The sequence below is a fragment of the Haliaeetus albicilla genome, chromosome 29 (genome assembly GCF_947461875.1).
Source record: "Haliaeetus albicilla chromosome 29, bHalAlb1.1, whole genome shotgun sequence".
NCBI classification, from domain to species: domain Eukaryota; kingdom Metazoa; phylum Chordata; class Aves; order Accipitriformes; family Accipitridae; genus Haliaeetus; species Haliaeetus albicilla.
Window position 1 is genome coordinate 4873214 of NC_091511.1, and position 25803 is coordinate 4899016.

General features: G+C 58.8%; 1 protein-coding gene across 10 annotated transcripts in view; it reads left to right on the forward strand.

Annotated features, from left to right (window-relative positions):
• Window positions 1–25803, forward strand: part of HUWE1 (HECT, UBA and WWE domain containing E3 ubiquitin protein ligase 1) — a 44019-nt gene that overhangs the window by 807 nt on the left and 17409 nt on the right. For 6 of the 10 annotated variants that reach the window (XM_069774226.1, XM_069774235.1, XM_069774232.1 and 3 more), the window contains exons 2-54: window positions 866–947; window positions 1685–1758; window positions 1847–1945; window positions 3262–3468; window positions 3564–3716; window positions 3815–3877; window positions 5051–5128; window positions 5235–5282; window positions 5400–5468; window positions 5582–5681; window positions 5815–5915; window positions 6000–6150; window positions 6243–6370; window positions 6465–6605; window positions 6690–6801; window positions 6882–7010; window positions 7109–7210; window positions 7312–7392; window positions 7533–7639; window positions 7730–7907; window positions 8198–8289; window positions 8382–8593; window positions 8679–8736; window positions 8850–9026; window positions 10092–10337; window positions 10430–10563; window positions 11109–11209; window positions 12105–12323; window positions 12732–12948; window positions 13624–13746; window positions 13827–14058; window positions 14567–14797; window positions 15531–15653; window positions 15755–15850; window positions 16865–17134; window positions 17210–17362; window positions 17597–17724; window positions 17812–17893; window positions 18644–18820; window positions 18911–19061; window positions 19495–19889; window positions 20320–20515; window positions 21486–21653; window positions 22038–22180; window positions 22430–22496; window positions 22620–22828; window positions 23030–23241; window positions 23563–23742; window positions 24163–24329; window positions 24774–24919; window positions 25014–25089; window positions 25202–25300; window positions 25414–25547. In XM_069774226.1, the coding sequence (XP_069630327.1) occupies window positions 1714–1758; window positions 1847–1945; window positions 3262–3468; window positions 3564–3716; window positions 3815–3877; window positions 5051–5128; window positions 5235–5282; window positions 5400–5468; window positions 5582–5681; window positions 5815–5915; window positions 6000–6150; window positions 6243–6370; window positions 6465–6605; window positions 6690–6801; window positions 6882–7010; window positions 7109–7210; window positions 7312–7392; window positions 7533–7639; window positions 7730–7907; window positions 8198–8289; window positions 8382–8593; window positions 8679–8736; window positions 8850–9026; window positions 10092–10337; window positions 10430–10563; window positions 11109–11209; window positions 12105–12323; window positions 12732–12948; window positions 13624–13746; window positions 13827–14058; window positions 14567–14797; window positions 15531–15653; window positions 15755–15850; window positions 16865–17134; window positions 17210–17362; window positions 17597–17724; window positions 17812–17893; window positions 18644–18820; window positions 18911–19061; window positions 19495–19889; window positions 20320–20515; window positions 21486–21653; window positions 22038–22180; window positions 22430–22496; window positions 22620–22828; window positions 23030–23241; window positions 23563–23742; window positions 24163–24329; window positions 24774–24919; window positions 25014–25089; window positions 25202–25300; window positions 25414–25547 (7506 nt within the window). In that variant the 5' untranslated portion in view covers window positions 866–947; window positions 1685–1713. Of the gene's footprint in view, window positions 1–865; window positions 948–1684; window positions 1759–1846; window positions 1946–3261; window positions 3469–3563; window positions 3717–3814; window positions 3878–5050; window positions 5129–5234; window positions 5283–5399; window positions 5469–5581; window positions 5682–5814; window positions 5916–5999; window positions 6151–6242; window positions 6371–6464; window positions 6606–6689; window positions 6802–6881; window positions 7011–7108; window positions 7211–7311; window positions 7393–7532; window positions 7640–7729; window positions 7908–8197; window positions 8290–8381; window positions 8594–8678; window positions 8737–8849; window positions 9027–10091; window positions 10338–10429; window positions 10564–11108; window positions 11210–12104; window positions 12324–12731; window positions 12949–13623; window positions 13747–13826; window positions 14059–14566; window positions 14798–15530; window positions 15654–15754; window positions 15851–16864; window positions 17135–17209; window positions 17363–17596; window positions 17725–17811; window positions 17894–18643; window positions 18821–18910; window positions 19062–19494; window positions 19890–20319; window positions 20516–21485; window positions 21654–22037; window positions 22181–22429; window positions 22497–22619; window positions 22829–23029; window positions 23242–23562; window positions 23743–24162; window positions 24330–24773; window positions 24920–25013; window positions 25090–25201; window positions 25301–25413; window positions 25548–25803 lie in introns of those variants that run through there. The other 4 variants (XM_069774234.1, XM_069774230.1, XM_069774229.1 and 1 more) reach the window with 4 other exon arrangements.

The window sequence follows — 25803 nt, forward strand, 5'->3', positions numbered from 1 at the left end:
CCCCCCCAGCGGCCTCCCGTGATTTAGGGGCCCTTTTCTCTCTCTTAAGGTTCTCTCTCCTCTGCGGCTTCCCTTAATTTAGGCCCCCCCCCTCCAATATTTTAAGTCCTCCCCCTTCATGATTGAGGGTCCCCATCGGTATTTTTAGCCTTCCCCCCCATACTTTAGGCCTCTCCCCGTCTTTTAGGCCCCCCCCAGCATTTTAGGGTTCCCCTCGGTGTTTTAGCCCCCCTCCCCATGATTTAGGGTGCCCATTGGTATTTTAGGCGTCTCTGCCATAGGTTTAGGCCTCCTCATAGGTTTAGGTTCCCCCCCCCATAGGTTTGGCCCCCCCTCTTCAGACCTTCCCATCACTTAGGGCCCCCCTCGGCAATTTCCTGGCATTTAGGGTACTCCTTAGAGGTTCCACCCACTTAGGGCCCCCCCCCTCCCCCCATGATTTAGGGATCCACTTTCTCTAGGTTCCCAGGACTTAGGTGCCCCCTCCTTCTTCAGGTCCCTAGGATTTAGGGGGTTCTTTTGCAACTTACAGATTTTTAGAGTGCTCTCACTTATAGTTTAACTCTGTTTCAGTTCCCTATAGTGGTTTAGGGGTCCCTCTTCCACTGATCACCAAAATTTAGGTCCCCCCCCTTGATTTGGGGGCCCCTTTCCTGGGACGTAAGGCCCTTCCCTCAGCTCCTCTTAATTTAGGCCCCCCTGCCATTTAGAGGCCCCCATCATCCCTTAGTGCTCCCTGTCCATCACTTAGAGTCTTCTCTCCATCACTTAGAGGCCCCCCCCCCCGCCCCCGGAGTCTCCCCATCATTTAACATCCCCCCCAACCAAGACCTCATCCCCCCTCAAATTTTGCCCCCCTCTCCAGAAGCACCTGGCTTCCCCCCCCTCACCCCGCGGCGAGCAACCGGGACGGCGCCGGGCCGAGGATGGACTGGCTGTGATTCCCGGTAAGGGCCCCCCCTCCTTTTTCTGTACTGTGGCCCCCCCATTTTTTCGGGGGGCCCCCCAAAATTTGGGGCGGGGGCTTTGAAACTATGGGGGGGGGTATGAGGAAGTGGGATGCTGTGGACGGGGGGGGGTCACACATCCGGGTCTCTCGTGTTACTTTGCTGCCACTGCTTTTCTGGAGCTTTTGGGGGGGAGCACCCCAAAACATTCCCTCTCTAAGGGGGGGGTCATCTCAAAACCCCCCCCGGGGTGGGGGCAGCCCCGACTCCCTGGCGATGGTCACCCCCCCGCTCCAATTTGATGCGTCACTGTCACCAAACCGGCCGTGCGGGCAGCATGGGGAGGGGGGGGCCACAACCGGAGGGGGGGCCGCCGGCGAACCCTGTCACAGCGTCTTTAATTAGGTTGCTAATTAGCTTCCTCTCATTAGCCTCGCGGTGCTAATTATGGGGTGTTTCTTTAGGGGTGGGGGGGAACCGACACCCCCACGCCGCCGTGGGGTTTTGCACATTCATTGTTCAGCCAGTGGCCGCAACGTCATCGGCCGGCGCCGCGGCGCTTGCCGGGACGCTGAGTCCCGCCGAAACCACAAACCACGCCGAGAGGAGGGGAGGGGGAGGTTGGGAAACACTGTCCCTGTCACCTGTGGGGGGGGGGGCTGTCACCCGGGGCGGGGGGGGACAACAGAGGTGCGGTGGCAGTGTCACCCCCCCCACGTTTTGATGTCACCCCGCAGGTGGATTGTGAGGACAAGGCCCCCCCAAGATGAAAGTGGATCGGACGAAACTGAAGAAAACCCCCACAGAGGCGGTGAGGGGGTTGGGGGGGTGAGGACACTTGGGGGGGGGGGAAGCGAAGGGGGGGGACAGTCAGTGACACAGTGCGTCCCTGTCCCCAGCCCGCCGACTGCCGGGCCCTCATTGAGAAGCTGAAGGCGTGCGGCGATGAGCAGCTCTTGGCCGAGCTGCAGCAGATCAAGACATGGAACATTGGGAAGGTGCGAAAAGGGGGGGTGGGGGGGCTCCCCCATATTAGGAGAGACCCCAAAATGTCGGGGGGACCCCCAAAATTCAAAGGGGGTCACAGGATTGTCCCCAAGCTGTTGGGGTGATGCTCAGCTTGTTCCTAAACCATGGGGGTGATGTGGGTGAATGTCTCTGGATTCCCCTTTCCAAAATGGCGGGGTGCACCCCAGTTTCCTCACAGCACCCACAAAATGGTGGGGGGCACCCCACAGCACTCTTAAAATGGGGGGTGCACCCTATTTTTTACAGAGCCCCCCAAAACCCAAGGAGAACTCATTGCTCCCCTGGGTTGGTGTAGCTTGGGACCACTCTAGAGTCCTAAAATAGTGGGGGGGCACCCCAAATTCCCTGCAGCCCCCCAAATGATGGGGACACCCCATAGCCCCCCCCAGAATGGCAGGGAGCACCCCAGTTTTCCTTTAGCATTTCCCAGAATGGTGGAGGGGCACCCCAATTTTCATAGAGCTCCTCTAAGATGACAGAGGCACCCCAATTTCCCCACAGCTCCCCTAAAAAAACAGGGGGGTACTCCCTAGCACCTCAAAATACCAAAGAAAGGGGTACCCCAATTTCTCTACAGCCTCCGCCCGAAAATGAGCACCCCAATTTCTGCCACTGCCCCTGAGCTTTTGTGACCCCAAATCCATTTTGGTGGATCCCAAAACTACAAGGGGGACACCCCAGTTTCCCCACAGCCCCCCTAAAACGGTGAAGGGACATTTTCCAGCCCCCCCAAAACACCAAGTGGGCACCCCAGTTTCCCCCCAGCCCCCCCCCCCCCCCCTTGGGCTGGTGGAACTCTGAACCCATTTGGCTGTGGAGCCCCAAAATGGTGGGGAGGCACTCAGCTCCCCTAAAACAGCAGAGAGGCACTCCCCAGCCCCCCAAAACATTGGTAGCCCAATTCCCCCCTAGCCCCCCCAAAAAGAGCACCCCAATTTCATCCCTGTCTTGGGACTGTTGTGCCTCCAAACCCCTCCTCTTGCAGAGCCCCAGAATTCCAGGGGAACACTCCAATTGTACCTCAACCCCCCTAGAACAGCAGGGAGGTGCTCCCCAGCCCCCCAAAACACCAAGAGTGGGTACCCCAATTCCTCTCTAGCCCTCCCAAAATATTGGGGAGGGTAAACAGACAGCTATTTGCTTGCCTTGAATTGGGATGGGGGCCCAACCCACTGCATGTAGGGATTTAAAATGGGGTGGGGGTCTCTCCATTGCCTTTCCAAGATATCGGGGGACCACTGCTTGTCACTCAGTGGCCCCCCAGTATTCCCACCTCCCTCCCCAGTGCGAGCTGTACCACTGGGTGGATCTCCTGGATCGTTTTGATGGAATCTTGGCGGAAGCGGGTCGACCGGTGGAAAACATGTCCTGGATGTTGGCCTGTGACCGCCCAGAACGAGAGCAGCTGAAAGCTCTTCTCCTGGCTCTCCTCAATTTCACCGCTCTCCTCATCGAGTACAGCTTCTCCCGTCACCTTTACAGCTCCATCGAGGTACCAGGGAGGGGGGGGGAACCCCAAAAATATATTTGGGGGGGTTCTAGGAGATGGTATTTGTCACCTGATGGGGGTTCTTTGGTGTCATGCAGCACCTGACAACACTGCTGGCCTCCTCGGACATGCAAGTGGTGTTGGCGGTGCTCAACCTCCTCTACGTCTTCAGCAAACGTTCCAATTATATCACCCGGTTGGGGTCCGACAAACGAAGCCCCCTCCTCTCCCGCCTTCAGCACCTGGCTGAGGTGAGAGGGTGGGGGTCCCCGCCAACTTTTTTTGGGGTGTCTCTTAACGTCCCTTTGATGTTTTGGTTGACCTTTGTGTTCTTTTGTCACTTGCGCAGAGTTGGGGTGGAAAAGAGAATGGATTTGGGTTGGCTGAGTGCTGTCGGGACCTCCACATGCTGGTGAGCCTCAATCTTGGGGTCCCCCAAAACCGACCTGTTCCCTCCTGTCACTTTCCGTGGTCCCCAACGTTGTCTTGTGTCCCCTTGTCATGTTCTGGGGTCCTCTAATGCTGTTTTATGTGTTTTTATCACAATCTGGGGTCCCCCGATGCTGTGTAGTGTCCCTTCAGGGTGGCCTGGGGTCCTCCAACAGTGTCCTATCATCATCTTTTGTTATGTCGTGGGGTCCCCAAAACTGTCCTATGTCCCAGGGTCCCCCAATGCTGTCCTGTGCCCCCTCAAGGTCCCCCACACCGTCCTGGGGTCCCCCAGAGCTGTTCCATGTTCCCTTGGGGTGTCCTGGGGTTCCCTGACACTGTCTTGTTCTCCTTTGTCACATCCTGGCGTCCCCAACACTGTCCCATGTCCTAGAGTCCCCCAACACTCTCCCATTTCCCCTCAGTATCCCCCAACGCTGTCCCATCTCCCCTCATTGGATTCTGGGGTCCCCCAACACTGTTCTGCGTCCTGTCGAGGTGTTTTCAGGTCCCCCCACTTTGTCGTGTTCCCTCTTTCATGTCCTGGGGACCCTCACGCTGTCTTGTGTGTCCCGTCATGTCCCATGGTCCCCTGATGTCATCTTGTGTCCCCTCATCGCATCCTGGTGTCCCCTGTCATGTCCAGGGTCTCCCAACAACGGTTTGTCACCCTTATCACGTCCTGGGGTCCCCAAGTCCCATTCTGTCACTGCTCTTGTGTCCCCATGTCCCTGGGCCTTATTCTGTCACCCCTCTTGTGTCCCCAAACCCGATCCTGTCACCCCTCTTGTGTCCTGGTGTCCCCAAACCTGATCCTGTCACCCCTCTTGTATCCTCAGATCTCATCCTGTCACCCTTCTTGTGTCCTCAGGCCCAATCTTGTCACCCCTGTTATGTCCTGGTGTCCCCAAACCTAGTCGTGTCACCCTTATCATGTCCCCAAACCCCATCCTGTCACCCTTCTTGTGTCCTGGTGTCCCCAGGCCCGATTCTGTCACCCTTCTTATATCCTGGTGTCCCCAAATCTAGTTGTGTCACCCCCGTTGTGTCCCCAACCCCGATCTTGTCACCCCTCCCATGTCCCCCATGTCCCAACCCAGGGGAGGGGACACCGCTGTCCCCTCCCCACTCACCCCTGTGTCCTCCCCCACCACAGAAGTACCCCCCCAGCGCCACCACTCTCCACTTCGAGTTCTACGCCGAGCCAGGCGTCGAGGTGAAGGTGGACAAGCGGGTGAGTGACAGGGGACATTTGGGGACACAGGAGACATTTGGGGACATGGGGGAGCCCCCCAAAACACCAGGGCCCCCCCTAACCCCCCCTTCAACCCCTCCCACAGGCCACCAGCACCACCCTACACTACATTCACATCGAGCAGCTGGACAAGGTAAGCATTGCAGGGGGACACACAGCATCAGTTGGGGGGGCCCCCACCTTCTGCACCCCTGTTTTTCTCTGTGTGCCCCCATTTTATCTCTGCGTCCCGTCCCCATTCCCCCCCCAGATTTCGGAGAGCCCCTCGGAGATCATGGAGTCCCTCACCAAGATGTACAGCATCCCCAAAGACAAGCAGGTGAGTGGGGCAAAAACGGGGGGGCACCTGAGGAATTTGGGCGGGCACATACAGATTCGGGAGGGGCGTGACACACCACGGTGACCCCTGCAAATTCTTCTGCTTCCTTCTAGATGCTCCTTTTCACTCACATCCGCCTGGCCCACGGCTTCTCCAACCACAAGAAACGACTACAAGCGGTGCAAGCCCGGCTCCACGCTATCTCCATTTTGGGTAGGAGAATTAATTAGTGTTAATTAGCAGTATTTAATTAGGGAAAAGTTGTTTTAATTGGTGGGGGGGTTGGTTTTGGGGGGGTCTGGGGGGCTTTTTTGGTGACACCCCCCCCTTTTTTTTTTTCTTGCAGTGTATTCCAACGCCTTGCAGGAGTCGGCCAACAGCATTTTGTACAACGGCCTCATTGAAGAATTGGTGGACGTTCTCCAGATCACCGACAAGCAATTAATGGTGAGGAGCTCCCCCCTCCCCAAAATAAGCCACCCAGCCCCCCAAAAACAAAACCCACATCACACCGTGCTCCCCCCGGCCCAGGACATCAAGGCAGCTTCTTTGCGGACCCTCACCTCCATTGTGCATCTGGAGCGAACCCCAAAACTCAGCAGCATCATCGATTGTACCGGCACCGCTTCTTATCACGGTTTTCTTCCTGTGTTAGTCCGGAATTGTATCCAAGCCATGATCGGTGGGTTCACAGAAATCCCAAGGGGGGGAGTGTCCCCCAAATTATTTTGCGGGGGGTTAACCCACCCTAACACCCTCCTGCCCACCCCCCAGACCCCTCCATGGAGCCCTATCCCCACCAGTTCGCCACCGCTCTCTTCTCCTTCCTCTACCACTTGGCCAGCTACGACGCCGGCGGCGAAGCTTTGGTTTCCTGTGGCATGATGGAAGCATTGTTAAAGGTGAGCATGAAGCCATGGGAGGGGCAGGGGGTGTCCCTAAATATTTTGGGGATCCCTTCACCCCCTTTTTTTATCCCCTCCCCAACAAAAAAAGGTCATCAAGTTCCTGGGGGATGAGCAGGATCAAATCACCTTTGTCACCCGAGCCGTGCGGGTGGTGGATCTCATCACCAACCTTGACATGGCCGCCTTCCAGTCACACAGCGGCCTCTCCATCTTCATCTACCGCCTCGAGGTAGCATGTCCATCCCCCCCACCCCCCTCATTTTGTGGTGCTGAGGACCTTTTCGGGATGCTGAGGATCTCCTTCCCCCCCCAGCACGAGGTGGATCTGTGCCGTCGTGAGTGTCCCTTTGTCATCAAGCCCAAGGTGCAGCGTCCCCCCGCCGCCGCCCTCCCCGAGGGCGAGGAGATGGAGACAGACATGGAGGGTGAGGAGAAGGGCAGAAAAAGGAGTGTCACCCCCCCAATGTCATTTGTCACTCCTCTGATGTCATGGTCACCCCCACAGTGACGGATGTGGCCATGGAGAGCAGCCCCGGTCCTTCGAGCGAAACCCGACAGGATCCGGCGCCGCCGGCAAACACTGCCACCGCCGTGCCCAGCACCAGCACCACCGCTGCCTCTTCCCCGCGCGGTGGTAGGTGACACCCTGGCGTTGGGGACACTGCAGGGAGGATGTTGGAGACACCACCGGGGGGCTCACGCCTATGTGTGTGTCCCCCCCCCCGGCTTTAGGAGTCCAGTGCATCCCCCAACGCGCCGCCTTGCTCAAATCCATGCTGAATTTCCTCAAAAAAGCCATCCAAGATCCCGCTTTCTCCGACGGCATCCGCCACGGTGAGTGTCCCCTGACGTCCCTAACCCCCAGGGGACAATGGAGAGGGGGGGCATCACCCCCTCACCCCCTTTTTTTGTGCCCCCCTCTCACCCCAAAAAAGTGATGGACGGCTCGCTGCCCACCTCCCTGAAGCACATCATCAGCAACGCCGAATATTATGGCCCTTCGCTCTTCCTCCTGGGTGAGCTTCGCCTCCAAAACCCAACAGAAGGGGAATTTGGGGGGGTGGGAAAAGATTTGGGGATCCTTCCCCCCCCCAAAAAAACAATCCACCCGCCCCCCCCCTCCTCAGTGCCCCCCGTCTCTCTCCTCCCGCCGCAGCGACCGAGGTGGTGACGGTCTTCGTGTTCCAGGAGCCTTCGCTGCTCTCCTCCCTGCAGGACAACGGCCTCACCGATGTCATGCTCCACGCTCTCCTCATCAAAGACGTGAGTTTACGCATCCCCCACACCCTCTCCCCACACGCCGTGGGGCTGCCCCACGTTTCTTACCCTCCTTTTTTTTATTTTGTTTTTAAGGTACCAGCTACTCGAGAGGTTTTAGGTTCGTTACCCAACGTTTTCAGCGCTCTTTGTCTCAATGCCCGGGGTCTGCAATCCTTCGTTCAGTGCCAACCCTTCGAGCGCCTCTTCAAGGTGCTGCTCTCCCCCGATTACCTGCCCGCCATGCGACGACGACGCAGTTCCGACCCCCTCGGTGAGCTGCGGTGGGAGGGGTTTTCCTTTATTTGGGGGGGGGGTGTCTTATTTTTGTGAGAGGCAGACCATTTGTACGAGAAAGGACATTGGGAGAGGCACCTCGCTGCTGTTTCGGGGCCGCACTGCTGGCCTGTTAATACACTTTTTTGGGGGGTTGTTTACCATTTCTGGGGTGCTTCTGTTTATTTTGGGGAAACTCTTCCCTCCCCCCCCGCCCCCCCCGCTGCCATTTTCTAGCAAGAAGCACCCCCCCCCCCCCCCCAAAAAAAAACCTCTGTACCCCCACAGGAGACACAGCCTCCAACCTGGGCAGCGCCGTGGACGAGCTGATGCGGCACCAACCCACCCTAAAGACTGATGCCACCACTGCCATCATCAAGGTGACGCACGAGGGATGTTTTCAGGGTACCAGGACCACCCCAAGAGGCCCCCCCCCCTAAAATTTTAGTCTCCTCTGTCCCTTTTTTTTCAGCTTTTAGAGGAGATTTGCAGTTTGGGCCGGGATCCCAAATACATTTGTCAGAAACCCTCGATGCAAAAAGCAGATGGGACAGCGGCGGCCCCCCCTCCTCGCTCCCCCCACGCTGCCGAAGAAGCTTCGAGTGAGGATGAGGAGGAGGAAGAAGTTCAGGCCATGCAGAGTTTCAGCGCTACCCAACAGAGTGAGACCGAACCTAGTCAGCAGTGAGTATTTTCGGGGGGTGGGGGGGCAATAAGAGATTTTCGGGGGGTGGACACTCTTCAACATGTCCCTGTCTTTGATTTTTAGGGTGGTGGGCACGGAGGAGCGCATCCCCATCCCCCTGATGGATTATATTCTCAATGTGGTGAGGAAAAAATAGGGTTCACCCCCCACTTAGGGGGGTTTTGGGATTTTGGGGACCCCCCCAAACCCCAATTTCCCCCCCTGAACCCCCAAATTTCCCCTCCCCCCCCAAAGATGAAATTCGTGGAGTCGATCCTCAGCAACAACACAACGGACGATCACTGCCAAGAATTCGTGGCCCAACGGGGGTTGCGTCCCCTTGTCACAATTCTGGGGCTCCCCAATCTTCCTGTTGACTTCCCCACCTCTGCCGCTTGTCAGGCCGTAGCCGGAGTCTGCAAATCTATCCTGGTATGGGGGGGGAAAGTTTTGGGGTGCTGGGGGGGACCCCAGAAAGGTTTGGGAGGGACGATGGCAGCCCCTGAAACGGGGATGGGGAGTAGGTGAGGGCTGGCAGGGCACTGATGCTGTCCCCCACCTCAGTGAGGGGCAATGGGGGTCTGGGGGTACCCCAAAAAGGTTTAGGGGGGACTCTGAAATGGCAACAAGGAGGTGGTGAGGGCTGGCAGGGTGCTGTTGGCGTTCCCCACCTCGGTGAGGGGCAGTGGGGGTCTGAGGGGACCCCAAAAAGGTGACAAGGCACTGAGGGGGCACCCCAAAAAGGTCAGTGGGGGTTTAGGGGGGGCTGGGGGGACCCTTAAAACGTGACAGGGTTCTGGGAGAGGACCCCAGACAGCAGAATAGGAGTCTAGGGGGGACCCCAAAAAAGGCATCAGGGGCTTGGGGGGGCACCCCAAAAAGCTGACAGGGGTCTAGGGGAGACCCCAGAAAGGCCTTGAGGGGGGGGTCTAGGGGGAACCCCGAAAAGCTGACGGGGAGCAGGTGGGGGATGGCAGTGTGCCTATGCCAGTGCAGGGGTGATGCTGGGTGCTGTCCTGGGGACACCAGCCACCGTTTTACTTCCCCCAAAAATTCGGATTCCCCTCGATAAATTTCAGTTCCCACCAAAAAATTTTAGTTTTTTCTTGAAATTTTAATTCGTCTGTTGTCAATTTTGATTTGTTGTTTAAATAGTAAGTTGTCCTGTCAATTTTAATTTTTGGTTCAGATTTTGGTTTTCTCGTTGAATTTTAATTTTTTCTCAAATTTTAATTTTTTCTCAAATTTTAATTTTTTCCTCAAATTTTAATTTTTTCTCAAATTTTAATTTTTTCTCAAATTTTAATTTTATCCCTAATTTTGATTCTTCCTTCCAGTTTTAATTTTCTTCTTCAGATTTTGATTGTTTCTCCAAATTTCAGTTTTCTTCTGATTTTGATTTGCCCCTCCCATTCTCCCCCTCCCCAGATTTTTGACTCCCTCTTCCCAAATCTTAATGAATCCCCTAATTTTCTACCTCCTCTCCCCACCCCGTAGACGCTGTCTCACGAGCCAAAGGTGCTGCAGGAGGGTTTGCTGCAGCTGGAAGCGGTGCTGTCAGCACTGGAACCCCTCCACCGTCCCATCGAGGCGCCGGGGGGGTCGGTGCTCTTGCGGGAGCTGGCGGGGGCCGGCAGCGTCCCCGATGCCACCCTCTCAGCGCAAGCCACCCCCCTCCTTCACGCCCTCACCGCCGCTCACGCTTACATCATGATGTTCGTCCACACGTGTCGCGTGGGGCAGGTAAAGAGTACTGGACACAACACTTGGAAGGGGAACACCCCCCCACCCCCATATTTTGGGGTGGGGGTCATCATCTTTTTCTCATTGCCCAGAGTGAAATCCGAGCAATTTCGGTGAACCAGTGGGGATCCCAGTTGGGATTGAGCGTTTTGGGGAAACTGAGTCAGCTCTACTGCTCCTTGGTGTGGGAGAGCACCGTGCTGCTGTCGCTTTGTACCCCTAATAGGTATTGGCGGGGGGGTCTGGGGAGGATCTAGGGGGGTTGAGGAGGACTTTGGGGGAGTCAAGGAGGAGTTTGGGGAGTAATGGGAAGCACCCAGGGGGAATGGGGAGGATCTGGGGGGGTACTGGGGAGCATCCTGGGTAGGTGAGGAGGATTTTCAGGAGGGGCTGAAGAGGATTTTGGGGGGCTCATGAGTTTCAGGGGGGGGCTGGGGAGGATCTGGGGAGGTCAAGGAGGACTTTAGGGGACTGAGGAGGATTTGGGGAGGATCTGGGGGTCTGGAGAGGATCTTGGGGGGGTTGAAGAGCATCTTGGGGGGGCTTCAATAAGATTTGGGGGGGTTTCAAGAGGATCTTGGGAGTATCAGGGGGGTGAGGAGCATCTTGGGGGACGACGACTGGGGGAGGATCTGGGGGGCATCCACTCCCACATGGGATATCGGGGGGGCTCTTAGGGGGTGGGGGGTGCTGAGGAGCCCTTCCCCTGCCAAACTATAGAGCACCCTAGTGACACCCCCCCCCCCCTATTTTCACATCCCCCCCCTCCAGTCTCCCCCCGGGGTGTGAGTTTGGGCAGGCTGACATGCAGAAGCTGGTGCCCAAGGAGGAGAAGGCAGCGCCCAGCCCCCCCCAGGGCGGCAAGAGGGCAGGTAGGTTTTGGGGGGGCGGGGGGGGGGTCTGTAGGGATGGGGGGGGGTTTTATTGGGGGGGGGCTGTATTTGGCAGGGTCTTTAATGGAAAAAGGGGATGTTGTTAATGGAAGACGGGGATCTTTAATAGAGAAGAGGCATTGGGGGGCTTTAGGGGAAGGGGGTTCTTTGGGGGTTCTTGGGAAAGGGAAGGTTTTGGGGGGGTCTTTTTGGGTAAGGGGGGTCTGTAGGGGAAAGGGAATTTTTTAGGGGGTATCTTGAGGGGAAAGGGGGGGTCTTGGGGGGGGCTCTTGAGGAGGGGAGGTGTTTGAGGGTATCTAGTATAAAGAGGAGGCCTTTAGGATAAGGGGGGGTCTCTGGGGAGTGTTCTGGGGAAGGGGGGAGGCATTTGGGGGTGTCTTTAGAGGGAAAGCGGGGGTCTTTAGAAGGAAGGGGGCCTTTAGGGGGAATGGGGAGAGCTTGGGAGGGGTCTATAGCAGAAGGGGGGATCTTTAGGAGAATGGAGGGGTCTCTAGGGGAATGGGGGGTCTTTGGGGGGGTCTTTAGGAGAACGGGGGGTCTTTACGGGAGGGGAGGGTTTGGGGGTCTTTAGGGGAATGGGGGGTTCTTAGGGGAAGGGGGAGGCATTTGGGGATGTTTTTAGACAGAAGGGGGGGTCTTTGTGGGAATGGGAGCTTGGGAGGGGTCTTTGAGGGGGGTCTTTAGGGGAAGGAGGAGGCATTTGGGGGTGTCTTTGGGTGGTTTTAGAGGGAAGGGGGGGGTCTCTGGAAGGTGTCTTTAGGGGAAGGGGGGGTCTTTAGGGGGAATGGCGGAGCTTGGGAGGGGTCTTTGAGGGGGGTCTCTAGCGGACTGCTGGCACAGGGGTGCTCACCTCCTTCCCTCTGCCTCCTTCCAGAAGGCGAAGCGGAGGGTCCAGGCCCCGGGGCGGGGACAGTGGGCAGCGAACCCCCCCCACCACCCCCAGCCCAGGGGTTACTGGAGGGGATGGGGTTGGAGAGCGAAGCCCTGGCCCCCATGGAGACGGACGAACCCAGCACCGCCGACCCCAAGGCCAAGGCCAAGATCACCCCTGCCATGGCCGCCCGCATCAAACAGATCAAACCCCTGCTTTCCGGTGAGGGCAGGGGGGGCCCCCCAAAAACCAGCGGGTGGGGGGGCCCCCAAAAAACCAGCGAGCGGTCCCACCAAGATAAACAGTGGGGGGGCCCTCCTGAATTGCTGAGGGGAGCGGGGAGAGGATGGGTGATGTGGGTGGTTTTGGGGGGGGGTGTAGCTTGGACATGGGGGTCCCCAAAAAGGGAGTGTGGATAGGGGGTCCCTGAAAAGGTCGGGGGGAGAGCCCAGGTGTTGGGGTATTTCTTGGGGGGTGGCCCAAGGGTCTTGGGTGCTGGATGTGGGGTCCCTAGGGGGCTCGGGTGCTGGATTTTGGGGTCCCCTAGAGGGCTGGATGCTGGAATTTGGGGTCCCCATCCATTTTGGGGGGGTGGCTAACACCGTGACGTGTTCCTTCCCCCCTCCGCAGCCTCATCGCGGCTGGGCCGGGCGCTGGCAGAGCTCTTTGGGCTCCTGGTGAAGCTCTGCGTGGGCTCGCCCGTTCGGCAACGCCGGAGCCACCACGCCGCCGCCGCCGCCCCCGCCCCCACCCCGGCCGCCCGTGCCACCGCCTCCGCCCTCACCAAACTGCTGACCAAGGGGTTGAGCTGGCAGCCCCCCCCCTACACCCCCACCCCCCGGTTCCGGTGAGCTCTGAGGGCATGGAACCAAGGGGAAGGGGTGGGGCTGGGGTGGAGCCAAGGGGTCAGGCTGAGGGGTGGAGCCAAAGGGGAAGGGGGTGGGGCTGGGGGTGGAGCAAAGAGGAAAGGGTGGGGGCTGGGGGTGGAGCCAAGGGGGGAGTGTGGGGGCTTGGGGTGGAGCTAAAGGGGAAGAGGTGGGGCTGTGGGGTGGAGCCAGGGGAGAGGGGTGGGGATGAGGTTAAGGATTGGGCCTGGGAGGGTGGAGCCAAGGGGAAAGGGGGGGGGCTGGGGGTGGAGCCAAAGGAGAAGGGTGTGGCTGGGGGGTGGTCTGAGGATAAGTGTTGGGTGTTGGGGGTGGAGCCAAGGGGAAGGGGTGGGGTTGGAATGGGGTGGAGCTAAGGGAAAGGGGGGGCTGCAGGTAAGGGTGGAGTTTAGGCTGGAGTTATGCAGAAGGGTGGGGCTTGATTAGGGTGGAGTCAAGGGGAGGGGTGGAGCTAAGACAAAGGGGTGGGGCTTGGGTGGGGTGGGGCTTAGTAGCCTATGGGCGGGGCTTGTATGCCCTGCATCCCAGATTTGAGAAGCAAGAGCAGCATACAACCTGGGGGTGGTGCCTTGTGGGCGTGGCCAGACTGCCAGTAGGCGGAGCTTGACCCCTCCCCATCCCCTCCTCTTTCTCCCTAGGCTAACCTTCTTCATTTGCTCCGTGGGCTTTACCTCCCCCATGCTCTTCGATGAACGCAAGTTCCCCTACCATCTCATGCTGCAGAAATTCCTCTGCTCCGGCGGCCACAATGCCCTCTTTGAGTAAGCCTACCCCCAAACCCTGCCCTGAAAATTTGGGGACCCCCATCTAATCTTCCTTATTTCACACTTCTATCACCCAGAACTTTCAACTGGGCGTTATCAATGGGGGGTAAAGTGCCGGTAGCAGAAGGATTGGAGCACCCTGATTTACCTGACGGTACTGGGGAGTTTTTGGACGCTTGGTTGATGTTGGTGGAGAAAATGGTGAACCCCAGTACGGTACTGGAATCGCCCCATGCTTTGCCAGCGAAAGCTCCCACTCACGGCCAACCCCATTTCAGCGCCTTGCGGTTTCTCGTTGTCACCCAGAAGGTGGGGATAAGGACGGAGGGGCTGCGGAGGGAGCTTGGGGGTGCAGAATGGAGTGCAGAAGGGACTTTGGGGGGCTGTGGAGGGGACTTGGGGCATGGAGAAGGGACTTGTGGGGCTGGGGGTAGCAGAGGGGAATGTGCAGGGGGCTTGGGGGTTGCTGAGTGGGGTGCAGAGGGGATTTGGGGGGTGCAGAGGGGGCTGCAGATGGGGATGGGGTGCTGTGGAGGGGGATTGGGAGATGCAGAAGGGACTCAGGGGCTGTGGAGGAGGTTTGAGGGGGTGCAGAGGGGACTTGGAGGGCACAGAGGCGACTTGGGGACACGTTTAGGGGGGATACAGGGAGCCCTGGGGACTTGGGGGTTGTTGCAAGCAGAGCACACACAGTCGACATGAGGATCCTTTACACGCCGGGGAGGGATATGGGGCATGTAGAGCTAATGCTAAGGGGGTGTGTCCCCCCAAATTTCTCCCCGCTCACCCCTAATTTTTTCATTCTCTGTCCCTGCAGGCAGCATTCACGTGCATCAAGCAGCTGTGGAACCGGCGGCCGCTGAAGGTGTATGGAGGTCGAATGGCGGAATCCATGTTGGCTATCCTCTGTCACATCCTACGGGGAGAACCGCTCATCCGGGAGCGCCTGGGTCGGGAACGGGAGGGCTCCCGGGGCGAGGAGGAAACAGGGGGCGAGGAAGGGGGACCCCGAAGAGAACCGCAGGTTAACCAGCAGCAGCTGCAGCAGGTGGGAACTGGGGAACGGTGGGTTGGGGGGGGGTGTTGGCGATCTCCAAATTTCTTTTTGTTCTTCCTAAGCTGTTTCTTTGTTTTTCAAAAGCCGTATTGTTTTTTCCAGAAATTCTTTGGATCTTTCCTAATAACTGTTTTTGTTTCCAAAATCCATTTTCTGCTCCCAAAATCCCTTTTCTGCCTTTCTTAATCCCTGTTTTGTGCTCTCAAACTCTTTTCTCTTCCCAAACTCCATTCTGGTCCCCCCAACCATCTCCTGATCCCTCAAATCCCTTTTTCTCTCTGCAAAATCCCCTTGTGGTCCTCATACCTCCTTTGGATTTTCCCTAACAATCTTCTGGTCCCCAAAATCCTCTTTTTGTCTCCCAAACTCCTTTTTTATGTCCTCAAACTCCTTTCTCATCCCCGCCAATTGTTTTCTGATCCATCAAACCCTCTTTTCTCCCCCCAAAACCCCTTTGTGGTCCCCTCAAACCTTCTTTGGATCCTCCCTAACAAATTTCGTCTTCCTAAATTCTCTTCTTTCCCCTCAAACCATTTTCTCGTCCTTTTTAATTCTTTGCTTTCCTCTCCCAAATGGCTTTCTGGTTCCCTCAAACCTTTTTTGAGTCCTTTCTAACCCCATTCTTGTCCCCCAAAACCCCCTTTTTGTCCCCAAAACTGTCTTTTTGTCCCCTCAAAACCCTTTCTTGTCCCCCCTAACCCCTCTCTGTCCCTCCCTGTCACAGCTGATGGACATGGGTTTCTCCCGGGAGCACGCCATGGAGGCTCTGCTCAACACCAACACCATGGAGCAAGCAACCGAATACCTCCTCACCCACCCTCCCCCCCTCATGGGGGGTGTGGTACGGGTAAGAAAAGGGGACAGGGGGCGGGGGGGAGCACCCCCAAAATCTTCTGCTCCTTTCTCAGCCCTTCACCTCACCTCTGGTCCGTCCGTCCCCCCCCACAGGACCTGAGCATGTCAGAGGAAGACCAGATGATGCGGGCCATTGCTATGTCCTTGGGTCAGGACATCCCCATGGACCAGCGGGCAGAGTCCCCCGAGGTAGGGGGGAGACTGGGGGGGAATGCAGAGACGGGGCAACGATGACATGGGGTTTAGAATGGGAGCCCCGCATCCCCCGCCCAGTTTTGTGCCTCTCGCGCCCCATTTTCCACCCTCCCACCCTGTTTTTCAGCCCTTGAGTCTCTCTCGTGACCCCCCAGCCCCATTTTGTGCCCCCAACTCCATTTCATGCCCCCCGATCCCTTTTCTCACCCTGTGATCCCATTTTGTGCCCCCTGACCCTATTTTGCACCCCCAACCCCATTTTTTACCCTCTAACCCTATTTCTTGTCCCCAGACCCTACTTTGTGAGCTCCTCGACACCTTTTCTCACTCCCTGGACCTTGTTTTTGCGCCCCCCCCCCCCCCCCCTTTTTGCCCTGTGACCCTTTTACCCCCGCTGACCCCATTTCTTACCTCATTGCCCCTTTTTTTGCCCGGTGACCCCTTTTCTCACTCCCTGGGCCCCATTTCTTGCCCCTCGACCCCTTTCTTCTCCCCAATGACCTCATTTTGTGTCCCACTGACCCCATTTCATGCCCCCCCAATCTATTTTCTCACTCTGTGACCCTGTTTTGTGCCCCCTGGACCCCATTTCTCACCCCACCAACCTTATTCTGTGTCCTCCAACCTGTTTTTTCACCCTGTGACTCCATTTTATACCCCCCTGGACCCCACTTCATGCTCTTCCCACCCCTTTTTCCACGCTGTGATCCTATTTTGTGCCCCCTGGACCCTGTTTTGTGCTCTCCAACCCCTTTTCTATCTCTGACTCTATTTCGTGCCCCCTGGGCCCCATTTGTCATGCTGCCACCCCATTTTTCACTCTACCTGACCCCATTTTGTGCACCACCAACCCTACTTCATGCCCTGCAACCTTTTTTTTTTTCACTCTGTGACTCCATTTTATGTTCTGTTGAGCCTCGTTTTGTGCCCCTTTCACCCCATTTATTGCCTTGCCACCTCACTTCTCACCCTGTACCCCCATTTCTTCCCCTGTCTTCGCCGCCGCAGGAGGCGGCCTGCCGCAAAGAAGAAGAAGAACGCCGTGCCCGCGAACGCCAAGAAGAAGAAGAAGCTAAATGCCTGGAGAAATTCGAAGGGGCCGAACCTTTGGAAGCGGCCGAGCTTTTGGCCTTCACTGACTCCATGCTTCCCGGTTGTTCCCAACTCCTGGATGAACTCCCCGACACAGTCTACCGCGTGTGCGACCTCATCATGACGGCCGTCAAACGCAACGGGGCTGCTTATCGCGACTCTGTCCTCAAACAAGTGGTCAAACAGGTAAAATAAAAGCTTCCCCTCTACTTTAAAGGTTACCCAGATGTGCGGGTGATACCCTGACACCCCAAAATTTAGGTTTGGGAAGCGGCTGATGTCCTCATCAAGGCGGCATTGCCCCTCACCACTAGCGATACCAAAACGGTGTCAGAATGGATCAGTCAAATGGCAACTTTACCTCAAGCTTCTAACTTGGCCACTCGGATCCTTCTCCTCACCCTCCTCTTCGAGGTGAGACGATGGGGGCACCCCAGAATATTTGGGGGGGCACCCTTGCTGTATTTTGTTCTCGTATTCATGCTTTAACTTTCACAGTGTTCTTCTAATGCTGATTTTCTCTCTAAAATTCTACTCTCTGGGTCAAAGCGTGTAGCTTTGGGGGGGTCTTTAGGTATTTTGGGGGGTGTTTGGGGGTTTTTGGGGTGTCCCTGAACCCCGGGACATTTGGGTGACCCCGCCACATAGGAGCTGAAGCTGCCCTGCGCTCGGGTGGTGGAATCAAGCTGCGTGTTGGATGTCCTCATCAAGCTGCTGGAGGTGGTGCAGCCCTGCCTGCAAGCCGCCAAGGAGCACAAGGAGGTGCAGACCCCCAAGTAAGGAAGGGGGGCAGCCCCTCAAAACCTCCCCCCAGTGCCCCCCTGTGACCCCCCAGTTGACGTATTTGTGTTTTCCCCCAAAAGGTGGATCACCCCAGTCCTGCTCCTCATTGATTTCTACGAGAAGACAGCTGTCTCTTCCAAGCGTAGGGCTCAGATGAACAAGGTGGGGGTCCTGGGGGGGACATGGGGGCTTGAGGGGGACACACAGGGGGTCTGGGATGGGGATGGGGCATCCTGGGAGGGATACGGGGTCGTGGGGTGGGGATATGGGGTTTTGAGGAGGGAGAGGGTGTTCTGGGAGGGGATGTGTTCTGGGGAGGGGTTATGGTGTCCTGGGAGGGGGGACGTAGGGTGCTTGGGGGATACAGGGGAGGTCTGGGATGGGAATGGGGCAGGCTGGGGGGGGATAATGGGGTCCTGGAGAGGGACACGGCGACCTGGGGACGACATGTGGGGTTGTGGGATGGGGATATGGGATCACGCGAAGTCCTGGGAGGGATGACATGGGGTTGTGGGGACACAGGTGGGGTCTTGAGGGACCATAAGGGGCCCTGAGGTGACACATGGGGTCCTGGGGAGGAATGCGGAGTCATGAGGGGACACGTGGGGTCCTAGGGAGTCACACGAAGTCTTGGAGGGGGAGACATGAGGTTGTGGGGACACACGTGGGGTCCCGGGGTGGGGACATGGGCTTATGGGGTGACACATGGGGTCCTGGGGAGGAATATGGGGTCCTGGGGGGCTGTCGCACAGGGTTCTGTGGAGGGTGACAAGCAGATTGTGCTCATGACGCTGTGGCTGGACACAACACATGGTGGCACTCGGAGATGCTGAGTGGGGTTGGGGGGACACAAGTTGGGCGTACACACTTCTGACCACCCCCTTTTCCCATCCTTGTCACTCCCTCTCTCAGTATCTCCAGGCAACTGGGAACAACTGGCGCTGGTTCGACGACCGCTCGGGTCGCTGGTGCAGCTACAGTGCCAGCAACAACAGCACCATCGATGCCGCGTGGCGTGCTGGCGAGACTAGTGTCCGCTTCACCGCTGGCCGCCGCCGCTATACTGTCCAGTTCACCACCATGGTGCAGGTACCGGTGTCACAGCAACGAGGTGGGGGGGCACACATGCAATATGGGGGGTCGACAACACCGCCTCATTGTTACTTTGGTGTCATCCAGGTGAACGAGGAGACGGGAAACAGGCGACCGGTGATGTTGACACTGCTGCGAGCCCCCAGATCCGGCAAGGGAGGGAAGGACGGTGCCGAAGGCGAGCGAGCGAGCGAGGAAGGACGGGATCCGGAGGGAAGGGGCAAGGAGGAGCCCCCCGGTATGTGGGGGGGAGGGGGGCACAGGACGATTTGTGGGGGTTGGGGCTGAAGGGGTGGATTTGGGGGTTGGGGGGGAATTTGGGGGATTGGAGGGGGTTGTTAGGGTGTTGGGGGGGTGACTTGTGTCCCTGCACCCCCAAAGGTGGGAGGACATGGGGACTTGGTGGAATGGGGTGGTATAAGGGGGAATTTGGGGGCTGAGGGGGGTGACCCATGTCCCTGCACCCCCAGAACCGCAGGACACAGGACTCGGGGAGGGGGGGAAATGGGATGATAGAGGGGGCTTCTAGGGGGGAATATTGGGGGGATTTGGGGCTGGGGGGGAAGATCTGGGGGCCCTGGGGGAGTTTTAAGAGGCCATGGAGGGGGTCAGAGGAGCCACAGGGGGTTGCTAGGCTTTTGGGGGACTCACCACAACCCACATCCTCACAGCCCCAGAGCCAACGTCGGAGGAGGAAGCCTCGGCAGCCCCATCCTCATCCTCCCCTTCCCCGTCCTCCACCTCCCCCTCCCCTGAGGATCCCTCGGGATGGTCGGAAGCTCCGGTGCGAGGTCTGGCAGAAGAAGCGGTACCGGCGGTTCTCCGAGCGTGCGTCAGTATGTTGGGGGTACCAGTAGACCCCGATACTCTTCATGCCACTCTCCGTCTCTGCCTTCGTCTCACCCGACACCACAAGCACGCCCTCCTCTTCGCCGAGCTCCGCAGCACCCGCACCATCCTGGGGCTCACCCAGAGCTCCGGCTTCACCGGCTTCACCCCTCTTGTCACCCTCCTTTTCCGGCACATTATCGAGGATCCCTGCACCCTACGGCACACCATGGAGAAGGTGCTGGGGGTGGGCCTTGGGGATGAAAGGGTGGGGGGGCTTGGGGGGCTGGGGACGAGGGGATCGGGGAGGTGAGGGGCTGGGGCTGGGGGGCTTGGGGATGGGGATGGAAGAGTTGGAGGTCTGGGGGACAAGGATCAGGCAGGTAAGGGGATCAGGAAGGTAGGGGTCTGGGGGGCTAAGGAGATCACAGACAGGGCTCCAGGGGACATGGGAATTGGGGGTCCAGGGGACACTGGGGATGAGGGGACACTGGGGGTGGGGGAGATGGGGGTCTGGGGGGCCTCTGGGCTTGGGCAGGAGCGAGCTCAGAGGGGGTACAGGGCTTTTGAGGAGGACTAGCCCCCCATCAGGCTGGTCAGGGGACAGCCTGTGGGTCGCCCCAACGTCATGTGTGTGTCCCCAACGTGGTGACTCTCGTCCCTCCCAGGTGGTGCGGTCGGCGGCCACCAGCGGAGCAGGCAGCACCACCTCGGGCGTGGTTTCAGGGAGCCTGGGCTCCCGAGAAGTCAACTACATCCTTCGGGTGTTGGGTCCCGCTGCCTGCCGCAGCCCCAACGTCTTCACCGAGGTGGCCACTGGTTGTATCCGTATCGCCCTGCCGGCTCCCCGCGGATCCGGCACCGGTGAGCCTCGGGGAAGGCGTGGGGTGGGGAGCACGGAGTCCAGCGGCAGTCCCTCTGATCCAAAATGGGGTCCCGTGGGTCCCTGTGGCTTCAAAATGGGGTCCCATGGGTCCCTGTGGCTCCAAGATGGGGTCTCAGGGGTGCCTGTGGCTCAGAAATGGGCGGTCACAGGGGTCCATGTGGCTCCTGTGGGTGCCTGCAGCTCCAAAATGGGGGTCTCAGGGGTGTCTGCAGCTCCCATGGGTGCCTGTGGCTGAGAAATGGGGGTCTCATGGGTGCCTGTGGTTCCAAAGTGGGAGTCCTAGGCGTCCCTGTGGCTCCCATGGATGCCTGCAGCTCTGAAATGGGGTCCCATGGCTCCCTGTAGGTCCAAAATGGGGGTCCCAGGGGTCCCTGAGGTTACCGTGTGGGTGCCTGTGGCTCCAAAACGGGGGTCCCACAGGTCCCTGTGACCCCAAAATGGGGATCCCCAGGGCCCCTTTAGATTCAAAATATGGGGGTCCCACAGGTCCTTTTGGCCCCAAAATGGGTCCCTACAGGTCTGGCACCCACAAGCCCTATACAAGGTGACAATGTGGGGGTCCCACAGGTTCCTGTGACCCCAAAATGGTGGTCCCAGGAGTCTTTTTACCCCCAAAATGGGGATCCCACAGGCCCCCATGGCTCTGGCACCCACAAGCCCTATACATGGTGACAACATGGGTGTCCCAAGGATCCCTTTAACCCCAAAATGGGTTGCAGGTGTCCCTTTGCCCCCAAAATAGGGGTCCCAGTTGGTCCCTTTACCCCCAAAATGGGGACCCTAGGGGTCTTTTTAAGCCCCCCAAAATAGGTCCTACATGTCCCTTTGGTCCTAAAATGGGGCTCCCACAGCTCCAGCACCCGCAAACTCTATACAGGGTGACAACCTGGAGGTCCCCCAAATCCCTGGGGATCTTCCTGACACCCCCTTTCTCCCCCCACATAACAGCCTCAGACGATGAATTTGAGAACCTGCGGATCAAGGGTCCCAATGCAGTGCAGCTGGTGAAGACGACGCCGGTGAAGCCGGCAGCGCTGCCAGCGATCCCTGACCCCATCAAGGACGTCATTTACGACATGCTCAATGCCCTGGCTGCCTATCACGCGCCTGAAGAGGGTACTGATGATTTTGGGGGACCCCCTGGGAATTATACAACCCCCTTGGCGATTATACTCCTGCCCGGGGGATTAGAGTCACCCCCTGGGGAGTTTTGGGGGGCAGTGATGAGGAGGAGGAAGATGGGGGACACTGGGAAGTGGATAGCTATGGAGCATGAAGAAGTGGGGTGCCCCCCATAGAGGGGGGGGAAATTGGGGTGCCCCCAGGGGGTGTGGGAGGAATTGAGCTGTCTACAAGGAGTGGGATGTTCTTGGGGGGAAGAATTGGGGCGCCCACAATGGCATGCGCCTGTGGGTCAGAGACCCTGGGCAATTTGGGGGTGTCCCTAAGGCTTTTCTTTGGGGGTAGTCCCTTCACATGTGCCCCCTGCCTCCCCTGAAGGTGATAAGGGGGACCCCAAAAGCGCGGCCCCCAGTGAGGTCAGCCAGCTCCTCTCCGACATCGGGGATGACATGTACCAGCAGTACCGCAGCCTGACGCGCCAGCCCGGTGACTTCGACCCCCCCGCTGGCTTCGCCATCAATGTCAGTGGGGGACAGGGGTTTTGCGGGGGGGGGGGGCTTGGAAGGGGGGTGTGGGGTCTGGGGGGAGTGTTCCTAAGCAATGCCACAGGGCAATGGGAGGAGGTATGGGGAAGGGAAGGGGGTTATTGGGGAGGGGAGGAGGATTTGAGGTGGGAGGGGGAGATATGGGGTGTCGGGGGGGTTGTGAGGGGGCTTTGGGTTTTGGGGGGCCCCCCCCACCTCTGATGTCCCCCCCCTCGGCTCCTGCAGGCCCAGGTCTTTGCTGCTGATGGAGCTGCTGCAGAGACGCCGCCGTCAGGAACCCCCCAGGGAGAAGGTACCGGCATCCCCCATCACCTCCCTGTGCCCCTCGATGCACCCCCAACGTCCCCGAGCCCCCCGACGTCTCCTCGTGTGTCCCCAAGCCCTCTAACTCTGTCCCCCCCCCACCTGCTGGCAGCAGCTAGCCCCGAGGAGGGCCGGGAGGGGCGGAAGGAGAAGGACGGGGAGCGCGGGGAAGAGCGGCAGCGAGCCAAGGGTTCCAAACCCCTCATGCCCACCTCCACCATCCTGCGGCTACTGGCTGAACTGGTGCGCTCCTACGTGGGCATCGCCACCCTCATCGCCAACTATAGCTACACCGTGGGACAGTCCGAGCTCATCAAAGAGGTGACGATACAACCGGGACACGGTAAAAGGGGACGTCGCTTGTCCCCGAGGGTCACCCCGTGGCAGCGTGCACATCCGTACACCCATCGTCGGGGTGTCTTGGTGGCGTGGGGTTGGGGATATGGTGGCGGTGTCACCCTGCGTGACAGCGTTCCCTGTCACTCTGCGTGGGTGTCTGACTCCCCCCGCCATTCCCCACAGGACTGTAGCGTGCTGGCCTTTGTCCTGGACCACCTCCTGCCCCACACGCAGAACGCCGAGGACAAGGACACGCCGGCGCTGGCCCGGCTCTTCCTGGCCAGTCTGGCAGCGGCAGGCAGCGGCACCGACGCCCAGGTGGCTTTGGTCAACGAGGTGAAGGCAGCCCTGGGACGGGCGCTGGCCATGGCCGAGAGCACCGAGAAGCACGCCAGGTGGGGGACACAGGGACACCATGGGGACACCGCGGTGTCACTGCGGGGCTATCGTGGCTGCACCGTTATGGGGTTGAGGTGTTTCTCATGGGGGTTGAGATGTCCTCCATGGGGGTGACAGGTTCCTCGTGGGGTTGAGACACCCTGCGTGGGGTGACATCTCTACAGGGGTTGACGCGTCCTCCACGGGGTTGGCATGTGCTGCACGGGGTTGACATCTGCTCCACTGGGGTGGTAGAACTTCCATGAGAGTGATACGATCTCTGGCAGGGTGTGACACGTCCCCACAACGTGTGACACGTTCCCTCATCCTCACCACAGGCTCCAAGCCGTCATGTGCATCATCAGTACCATCATGGAGTCCTGCCCCTCCACCTCCAGCTTCTACAGCAGCGCCACCAAGACCCAACACAACGGCATGAACAACATCATCCGCCTCTTCCTCAAGAAGGGCTTGGTCAACGACTTGGCGAGAGTCCCTCACAGCCTTGATCTCTCCAGGTATGACCCCACCCAGACGCCTGGGTCCACTCTTATCAGGGGTCTTGAGGGGTCGTGGTGGGTCTTGAGGGGGTCTTGAGGGGTCGTGGTGGGTCTTGAGGGGGTCTTGAGGGGTTGTGGTGGGTCTTGAGAGGGTCTTGAGGGGTTGTAGGGGGTCTTGAGGGGTTGTGGTGGGTCTTGAGGGGTTGTGGTGGGTTGTGGGGGTCATTGGGGTTCTTGCTGGGTCTTGGGGGGGTCTTGAGGGATCATGGGGGTTCTTGGAGGGTCTTGAGATATCGTGGTAGGTCTTGAGGGGTCGTCGTGGTGGGTCTTGGGGGTCTTGAGGGATCGTAGTGGGTCTTGGGGAGGTTGTGGTGGGTTTTGGGGAGACATGGGGGTCTCCTGGACACTGGGGTCCCACCTGACACCCCCCCACTGCAGCCCCAACATGGCGAACACGGTGAACGCGGCGCTGAAGCCGCTGGAGACGCTGTCCCGCATCGTCAACCAGCCCAGCGGCCTTTTCGGCACCAAGGGCTCCTCCAGCAAGAGCAAGGGCGAGGGGGCTGGGGGGGCACGGGAAGCCGGAGCTGCACCCCCCGATGGAGGTACTGATCCCCCCTGAATCTCCCCTGTGTCCCCCCCATATCACCATGCTGTGTCCCTCTGTCTCCCCACATCCACCCCAAATCTCTTGTACCCATCCCCGCAAATCTCTTGTGCTCCCCCCAAATCTCTTGTGTCTCCATCTCTCACCTGGGTGCCTCCCATCTCTCCTATCCCCTCCATCTCCCATGTGTGTCCCCCACCATCTCTGGTGTTCCCCCCAATATCTTCCCTGTGTCCCCCCACATCTCTTGTGCGTCCCCAATTTTTCCTGTTCCCCCCTACATCTCCTGTGTTGTCCCTGTGCCATCTCTCATCACTTCAAACCTGTGTCCCCCATCCCTTCCTTGTGATCACCCCCTCCTCACGGCCAACCCTGGGGGGACCTGCCTGTCACCCTGACACACCCTCTTACTGCTCCCCCCCCCCCGCCCCCCCAAAAAAAGGGGACCCTGGGGACCCTGAGCCCCCTGAGGAGGACACGGAGGTGGCACAGGCGGAGGCAGCTGACGGTGACATGGATGGGGAAACAGAAGGTGACACAGTGGTGCTGGCCGGGCAGCCTGAGGGGCTCAGCACCCAGGAGATGCAGGTGAGGGCCCCCCCCGCCTCAAATCCCATGTACCCCCAAATCCCACCCCCCGCCCAGCATTCCCTACACCATGCCATGTCCGTCCCCCCCCAAGGTGGAAAATGAGCTGGAGGATCTCATTGATGAGCTACTGGAGAGGGACGGGGCTGCCGGCAACAGCACCATCATTGGTGAGATCCCCCCCCATGCCAAAACCTAAGTCCCCCCAGATATCAGGGAACCCCCAAGATATCGGGGTGCGCCCCTGCACCCCTTAACGGTGTTTCCCCCCCCCCCCCAAAGTGAGCCGCTCGGGCGAGGATGAGTCACAGGAGGACGTGCTGATGGATGAAGCTCCCTCCAACCTCAGCCAAGCTTCCACACTGCAGGCTAACCGGGAAGGTGAGTGTCCCAGGGGGGGCCTCCAAGAATTTTGGGGGGCTCGGGGTGGGCCCTGGGGGGGATACCGGGGTCCTACCTGCCCCCCTTTACCCCACCCCCACCCCCCGGCAAAGATTCCATGAACATCCTGGATCCCGAAGACGAGGAAGAGCACACGCAGGAGGAAGACAGCAGTGGCAGCAATGAGGATGAGGATGACAGCCAGGATGAGGAGGAGGAGGAAGAAGAGGAAGATGAAGATGATCAGGTGGGAGACCCGGACACTGGTGTGCCCCCTCTCCGGACACCTGGGTCCTCACCATGAGCGTGGAATGATGCCCCCGTTTTGGGTTGGGGTACCCCCATTTTGGGTGAGGGGTTGACATTTGGGGTTGAGGATGCCCCCATTTGGGGTTGAGGGTGCCCCCATTTTGGGTCAGGGTACCCTGTTTTGAGGTCAGGGTGCCCCCATTTTGGGTCAGGGGGTGACATTTGGGGTTGGTTGCCCTTGTTTCAGGTCGGGG